General features: G+C 32.8%; 2 protein-coding genes across 2 annotated transcripts; one reads left to right on the plus strand and one right to left on the minus strand.

Annotated features, from left to right (window-relative positions):
* Positions 1 to 2,664: 2,664 nt before the first annotated feature.
* On the plus strand, positions 2,665 to 4,874 carry LOC148207195 (uncharacterized). Its single transcript, XM_088118482.1, has 2 exons — positions 2,665 to 4,389; positions 4,486 to 4,874. Exons 1-2 carry the CDS (start codon positions 2,683 to 2,685, stop codon positions 4,684 to 4,686), a joined length of 1,908 nt encoding a protein of 635 aa, XP_087974608.1. The 5' UTR covers positions 2,665 to 2,682; the 3' UTR covers positions 4,687 to 4,874.
* Positions 4,875 to 7,507: 2,633 nt separating this feature from the next.
* Positions 7,508 to 8,392, minus strand: LOC111024084 (uncharacterized). Its single transcript, XM_022301671.2, has 2 exons — positions 8,039 to 8,392; positions 7,508 to 7,965 (listed from the first exon to the last, which is right to left on the minus strand). The coding sequence occupies exons 1-2, from the start codon at positions 8,259 to 8,261 to the stop codon at positions 7,754 to 7,756; spliced, it is 435 nt and encodes a 144-aa protein (XP_022157363.1). The 5' UTR covers positions 8,262 to 8,392; the 3' UTR covers positions 7,508 to 7,753.

Below are 8,392 nucleotides of genomic sequence, written 5' to 3' on the forward strand. Positions count from 1 at the left end.
ACCCCATATTTGTCCATTTACTTAAATATGTCTGTAAGGTTGAAGTTAGACTATATGAAAATTTTAGACCTTTGTATTTGGTGCGTGATTCATTTATATTTTTATATATGTTTTGAAAATAAATTTATTAAAAAAAAGGGCATAATGCACTGGTTTAGAAAAAAATTTAATGATCCAAAATGGCTCATCTTCAAAATCAATCCAATAATTTTCTACAAAATTAATCGGCGGAGATTCTGAGGAATTATTCTCCATCTATTTATTATTTGTAGAAAATTTTACATTAGATGTTATTTTTTCACATAGAATCTTTATTTAGATGGACGTTAAATTCCTACGAGAAATTTTTATTCAAAAGAAAAAATTATTAAATTTTCTAAAAATATTTTTACAACTATATCATGTCTCGTAAATCCACTGTAAAAAAATTTAGGGTTAGGGTTTTTTTATAAACAATATTTATAAGCCGTAGTCCTTTAAACCCTAAATTGATATTTTAAAATTTTAGAATTAAAATAAGAAATATATATAACTTCAAAATTATAATTGAAATTTTTAAAATTACGCCTTTAAATAAGGAAAGAAAATTCAAAACAAATTAGTTATTAAAAGAATTTAAAAAATGAGAATATCTATCTTCATGGTATTAGTCGGTAAAAGTTATTTATTTTGTCATAATAATTTATGTAAATTTTGTATGGGAATCTTGAATAATTTTTTTTTTTAATAATTATTCTCTAACATTATAGTACGGATTCTTACGGATTCTTGATGTTATTTTTTATAACCTTTACTCAAAAATTTTTAAATATCAAAAGCATTCCAGTAACGTCCCTAGATAGTCTAGTTATAAAAAGTCGAGTCATTCAAAATGACATCAATTATATTTTGAAAAGATAATTAAAATGATAATGTAATTTAAAATTTGAATTTAAAAGATAGAATGAAAATTTTGAAAGATCAATAATAAATTCAAACTATTTAAGCTATAAATTGAATCGAGTTGCATAATAAAGATAAAACGAAATTTAAAGAAGTTGAAGCACTTGGTTGACTCGTAGTTTATTGGTACGTTCTCTGCAAATTTTAAGAGAAAACAATATTCTCACATTTTCGATTTCTTCATTCTTTCCTTTCAACTTTGATTTCAATTTAATCATCATGGGTTGGCTCATTGGTTTAAAGACGTCAAAAAAATTCAAAAAGAATTTAGAATAAATGAGTTTAAACCCATGATGACCAGACGTGGTTTGGTTTGGGATTCATTTATATTTTTATGTATGTTTTCAAAAATAAATATATATAAAAAAGTTAATAATGATGCACTAGGTTTCGAAAACAGTTTTTGAAAGTTTTTTTTAATTAATGATCCGAAATGCCTCATTTTTTTTTTCTGTAGTAGATTTTTAATTATTTTATTAATTACACACTTCTGTTTTAGGATTGATTGGCCTTAACAAATTTACCTTGCAATTACTTCTATTGCAACATAAATAGTTTTCACTTATTATCTGAGAGGTAAATAATAATAGACCTTCAAACTTATCCCTTGTATTTATTTATTTAAAAGGTTCGGTATAGACATAAATCAAGCATGTTAATGGAAATTTCAAATTTTCCACCTAAAAAAATTGTGATAAAATTGAAATTTTTAAAAATTAAGATTAAATCTAAATTAAGCATTTTAACAAAAGCTTCCCTAATTAACCTAAATTAATGATCTGAAATTGATCTTTTAAATATTTGGAATCAAAATACGAAATATATGTAACTTCAAAATTATAATTAAAGTTTTGAACTTTACGCATTTAAATAAGAAAAGAGAATTCGAAACAAATTAGTGAGTAAAAGAATTTAATGTTAAGAATATCTATCTTCATGGTATTAGTCGGTAAAATAATTTAGTAAAGGTTATTTATTAATTATTTTGTTATAATAATTTATGTAAATTTTGTATGGGATCTCGAATATTTATTTATTAGATATTAGACTGTGAGATTTGATGTTTATTTCTATAGGCTTTGCTCAAAGGTAAGTTTGAAAGTCTCTTACCTTTGCACTCTTCAGTCTTCACACGTACTGTAGATGCATTTCTTGTAGAATCTTTTTTTTTTTTTTTTTGCTTTTTCTTTTCAGTAATAGATTTTTTAATTATTTTACTAATTACAGATTTTCGTTTCAGGATTGATTGGCATTAACAAATTTACCTTGCGATTATTTCTATTGCAACATGACTAGTTCCTACTCATTATCCGAAAGGTAAATAATAGACTTTCAAACTTATCTTTTGTATTTATTTATTTAAAATGTTTGCCATAGACATAAATTATGCATGTCAATAGGAATTTCAATTTTTCAATACTTTAAAAAAATTGTGATAAAATTGAAAGTTTTAAAAATTAAGATTAAACCTAAATTGAGCAGCTTCGATTTTTTAACCAATCAAAAAGATTCGAGGATTAACGGTAACTTTTGAAAAGTTAACAATAAACCTAGCTTAGGCATTATAATGGAAATTTCATTTTTTAAACCAATAATAGAGATTGATGGTAAAATTAAGAGTTCTAAAAGAAAATCTTAGATGAAGCATTGTAACGAAAATAAAACATTAAATGTAATTGTAGAGATAAAAAAAATGGATTAAAAGGACTATATCTATAATTTAATTAGAAAAAAGGATTAATGACTAATTATAAAAATTCCATTGGCAGCGACAGAGAAGAAGATTTGCATTCAATTTTTATGGATATGGAAATGGATAAGAAGTGTCCTTTTGGCATAAGAGGTGTTGAATTCAATCCGAGTCACGAAGCTCTGTTGGTTGATTATCTTTACAACAAAGTACATGGCCACCCCTATTGTTTAGAAGCTGTCAAAGATTTCGACCTCTATGGCAACCATGAGCCATGGCAAGTTTTCGACCTATTTGGAGGAGTCGATGGCCAAGATCTCTACTTCTTCACCCAGCTCAAGAGGAAGTGGCCTACCAAACAAGACTCCTCTCGCATCAGCCGTCGAGTTGGTACCAATGGCGGTACTTGGAGCGGTGAGAATTCTGAGACTCCCATTTTATCTTCCGTCACTGGTGGTCTTATTGGTTTCTCCAAACGCTTCCGTTATGAGAATGGTGGATTAGAACACCATGGTGAGTGGATTATGAAAGAGTTTAGTTTGGACGAAGCGTATTTGCCTAACGAAGGCAGTGACTATGTTGTTTGCCGGATTAGAAAGAATGATAGACCGAAAAAGAAAGGGACCAAGAGGAAATTCAATGAGCTTGAGCAAGAATCACTAGCACCACAACCCCCATCTTCGTCAGTTGTACCATGGGGGCAACAATTACCAGCATCAGAGTCTCAACGTTCTTTATTTGCTCAGTTGGAACAACTATTATCAGTACCAGAATCTTCATCTTCATTTGATGGTCAAATGGAGGAGCAACTACCACTATCAGAGCTTCCAACTTCTTTCATTGCTCAATTGCAATCGCTATTATCACCATCGGAGCCGTCATCTTCAAGCGATGCTCAGACGTTGGAGCAACAACTCCTAGCATCAGAGCCTCATTATCCATTTTTTGTTGAGTCAGAGCAACAAATACTAATACCAGAATCTCATTATCCATTTGTTGTTCAGTCGGAGCAACCATTATCAGCACCAGAGCCTTCATCTTCGTGCCTTGCCCAGCCAGAACAACAAATACTAATATCAGAATCTCAATCTCCATTTGTTGTTCAGTCGGAGCAACAGTTATTTGCATCAGAGCCTTCATCTCCATTTGTTGTTCAGTTAGAGCAGACTTTATCAGAATTAGAGCCTTCATCTTCATGCCTTGTCCAACCAGAACAACAAATACTAATATCAGAGTTTCAATCTCCATTTGTTACTCAGTCGAAACAACAGTTACTCGCATTAGAGTCTTCATCTCCATTTGTTGCTCAGTTAGAGAAAACTTTATCAGCATCAGAGCCTTCATCTTCATGCCTTGCCCAACCAGAACAACAAATACTAATATCAGAATCTCAATCTCCATTTGTTGTTCAGTCGGAGCAACAGTTATTTGCATCAGAGCCTTCATCTCCATTTGTTGTTCAGTTAGAGCAGACTTTATCAGAATTAGAGCCTTCATCTTCATGTCTTGTCCAACCAGAACAACAAATACTAATATCAGAGTTTCAATCTCCATTTGTTACTCAGTCGAAACAACAGTTACTCGCATTAGAGTCTTCATCTCCATTTGTTGCTCAGTTAGAGAAAACTTTATCAGCATCAGAACCTTCATCTTCATGCCTTGCCCAACCAGAACAACAAATACTAATATCAGAATCTCAATCTCCATTTGCTGTTCAATCGGAGCAACAATTACTTGCATCAGAGCCTTCACCTCAGGTACGTTTATTGGAACCAAATAATCATCAGATTGTTGAAAAAGACCCTATAGCTAATGTTCAAATTGTTGAAGAAGATCTCATGACTAATGTTCAGATTGTTGAAGAAGGCCTCATAGCTAATGTTCAGACTGCTGAAGAAGACCCCATAGCTAAGGTTGAGATTGCAAATAATTATGAAAATGTGGAAGGATGGGTACCACAATTGGAGGAAAGCAATGAAGACTATTTCGACTTTGATGTTGAATCCTATCTTTCGCAAGTCAAGGAGACAGACATATATTTTGCTGAGGAATGAATGGAACCAAAAGATGCAAATGATTATCCATGTAATTTTTGCTATTGTAAAACTTCATAATATTTGGTGATGGGTGAAATGATGACACTTCATCTACTCATCCCTATCTTCAAATATATACATTCTTGAATTGAATTTGTTACATGGTTGTTGAATATTATATATAATCATAGATTTTTTTTCCTGTATTTGTGTTCTTATTCTTTTGCCAATTATATTCACTTTTCTCATTGGCACTGGACGAATTCCCACTAACTGAAAATCAAAATCATCCAACAAGTAAAGAATCCCCATCATTAAAACCAAATTAAAAAAATCTCTACTGGGTTCATATAACCGAAAAAGCCAATGAAATTCTCGGTTGGAGTAACACAAGGTGTTTGACAAAATGCCCAACTGGAGAATAGAGCCAAAAACCATGGAGTTTGTTCGCATATAGATGCACTCGAGATGTTTGACAAAATGCCCAATTGAAATGTACAGAGCAAAACCATGGGATTTGTGCACATACTAAAGCACTCAAGCTGTTTGACAAAATGCCCAACTGAAACATACAGTAAAAAGCATGGGATTTGTTTGCTTACAGATGCACTCGGTTGGCGGGATTCCTAGGAATGCTCTCTCCTGCGGACTCACCGGAGGAATGTTAATGGCGGCGGAACCCTAATGAAGAACAATTCCCTCTCTCCATCGCTCTGTATAATGTTTGCTTGTAATTATAATGTTGGTGTTCTTTAATGGGTCGTCTTCTTTCTTGGGGAAGATTGTGTGGACAAGTTGTGCAATCAAAATAATGATAGTTAATAATGTTTGTGTTTGGGTTTGTGAATCTAGTATTAATGTTATGGATGAGGTTTTATGATTTGTGTGCAATTTTATTGTTTTTGTTTAAATGTTGAGAACAACGCCTCAAGCAGCCAAGAAACACAGAAAGGAAATCGGAATTGTGGTCGGAGATAGACGGAATTGACAATTGGTGTCGAATACGAAATTAGATTGAACAAGTCAATCGAAGAAGAAGAGCGAGAGAGCTTTGAGAGTGAGAGTGAGTGTGAGGGTAAGACATGAAAAAAAGAAAAAAAAAACGAGGGAAACTGATTTGGGACTATTCATATTACTCAAGTTAGTGGAGGGGCATCGAGAACAATTTGACAAGTAAGATGATGTAAGCAAAAGATATATCAAAGTTGGCTAAGAAGAGGGACATTAACCCAAAATCCCATGAAAATAGATCTCTAACGTTAATAAAAGGATTTCTAAAAAATCATATGTGTCCTGACATGATTAACAAAATTACTGACTATTAGTATACACATCGATAACTATTTTGTTTTTTGTTTTATGTTTTAAAAAATTATGCTATTAAATAATCTTTCTCGTAAAAGCATTGGTACAAAACTATTTTAGAGAGATTTTGGAGTCCTCTGTCATTTATATCTTTTGGCTTATGAGGTTGGTTTGGCTAAGGATTCCAAACAAGAAACTTTCAATGAAATGTAGGGTACATGTTATCGTCTCTAGATTGCATAGCGAATATGGTTATGGTGATCAATAAAAAGTTCCCTAGTATGACCATTAGAGATGACGTTGGAGATAGTATCGTCGTCAACATCACCAACAAATTTTTCACCGAAGACGTCATCATTCACTTGCATGGCATGAGGCAATTGGAATTCTGTGGGTTGATGGCATGGCCTCCATCTTGCAGTGTGCCATCAACCTCAGAGAAACCTTCAATTACCATTCAAATTTAATAGGGTGAGGTTGTCGTCAAAGACACTTTTTTTTCCTCTCTCCAAAGAAACAAAATTTTAATTGTTTCACTTGAATTTTTATAAAAAACGACTTTAAGGACACGTGGGAGTAGGGAATCGAACTCACAACCTCTTGTTTGGAGATATATGTCAATTATCGCTAAACTATACTCACTTTGACACTCATTAACCACCCATAAAAATTGGCCGTTGTTTATGACTTGTTTTGTTGTTTTGGAGCAGTATTTTAAATTTGGAACTTTAAAATGCGTGATTTGATAACCATATTATTTCATGTTATAAACCCAGGTAAAATATAATATAATATAAATTACAGAACATTATAAAATAATAATTAAACAAAATTTGTAAAAAAATGTTAATAACTTAATTAGATTTAGTTTAATCTAAAATAATATTAATTAAGTTATTAACATTTTTGTTATTTAGTTTGGAACTACTATGAGTTTACAAATATATGGTTAAACACACGTTGAACAATTTTTTAAATGAAAATTCAATTTTCATATTGCGTATCTAAAAATACTGAAAACAAAAAATACAACTCTGTTTTTAATTGAATTCTTTGTTTTCTGATCACCAAAAGTACTATTAGTTTTTTAAAACTGATAAAAAATATCTATTTTCTACAATTTTTTCTATCCACCCAGACAAAAGATGAATTAACGAGTTTAGTTATGGCGGAAATTAATTGATCTTGAAATTATTTAAAATTATGTTTGGGAGTGATTTTAACATGATTAGAATTACTCTCGGTAAATATGAAAATATAAATATATATATATATATAATAATTCTAATTTCGTTTTGGTTCTTAATATTTTTAAATTTTAAATTTCTTTATCTTCCATGTATTCAAAATGATCTATTAAGACTTTATGTTAAAAGGTTTGTTACAATTCATCAGAAAAAGTGAGATTGGATGATCAAATTATTATTTTATTAATATATTTAAATCCACGAACCTACTATTTAGATGTTAATCAGACACATAAAATCCAACCAACCTTCAAAACCAGATATCAATCAATATTTATACACAAAAATTCCCAATTCAAAGACTATATTCCATTTCCATTCGAAATACAAATTTCAAATTGTTCCACCTTTTTCTTACTGCAAATTGCAAATTTCAAATTTTTACCCTCCACAAAACTGTAAAGTTTGTCGTTGTCCCACTAAATCAGGTTTCAAAACTTCCCACACGTGCGGCAATTACGTGGTAGAGAGAGAGAGGGTAGCACCTTGGAGGCGACAAAAAATGGTGCGGCGAGCGGCGTCGATGGGCGGCGTCAGGCGGCGGAAAACAGAGCGGTTTTGAAGCGTCGAATCTTCCGGAGACAAACCACGGCTCTCTCCAGAACCACATCCACTCTGTTCCTCCGCCCGATCATCTCTCCCGTCTCCGATTCGGCAGCAGTCGCTCTATGGAGTCTGTTTCCACATGCTTTCTCTGATCCTGATTCCTCTATTATCTTCCTTCTCTTCCTACAACTGCTCGACTCTGCTCCGAAATGTATGAATCAGAAAACAAGAACACAGGAAGAGGAGATTACGGATTCGAGTACTGTACTGACCTTGTGAATCGGGAGCGAGAGAGGTCGGCGAGGGTTTGGAGGCTTCGTGAGCGTTCGGATGGTCCGATTGCGATTGCGATTGGAGAAGTTGGATGAAGGACTTGAGCTCGAGCTTTAGGTATTCGAAACGATCGGGGTGGAGAAGTTGGAGCGCTTCTAATTCCTCCGTTGCCTGTTCTTCGATCATCCTCTTCCTTCCTTTGCCCCATTCCAAGCTCGACATTCTCGATTTCTCTCCCTCTGTTTCTAGACCGCCATGGAAGTGGAAGTGGAAGGGGAGTGGGAGAAGAACTGAGAAGGCGGAAAGTTTGTTTGTTTGTTTTGTGGGGTCTTTTTGCAGGATTTCTTGAGTTT

The sequence above is a fragment of the Momordica charantia genome, unplaced genomic scaffold (assembly GCF_013281855.1).
Source record: "Momordica charantia cultivar OHB3-1 unplaced genomic scaffold, Mcharantia_2.0 BLBB01000171.1, whole genome shotgun sequence".
NCBI classification, from domain to species: Eukaryota; Viridiplantae; Streptophyta; class Magnoliopsida; order Cucurbitales; family Cucurbitaceae; genus Momordica; species Momordica charantia.

Coding starts and splice junctions, on each gene's coding strand:
- LOC148207195 (XM_088118482.1), top strand. CDS start 2,683: ATGACTAATTATAAAAATTCCATTGGCAGCGACAGAGAAGAAGATTTG. Junction 4,390..4,485: donor CATCAGAGCCTTCACCTCAG/GTACGTTTATTG, acceptor ACTAATGTTCAG/ATTGTTGAAGAAGGCCTCAT.
- LOC111024084 (XM_022301671.2), bottom strand. CDS start 8,261: ATGTCGAGCTTGGAATGGGGCAAAGGAAGGAAGAGGATGATCGAAGAA. Junction 7,966..8,038: donor TCTCGCTCCCGATTCACAAG/GTCAGTACAGTA, acceptor ATTTCGGAGCAG/AGTCGAGCAGTTGTAGGAAG.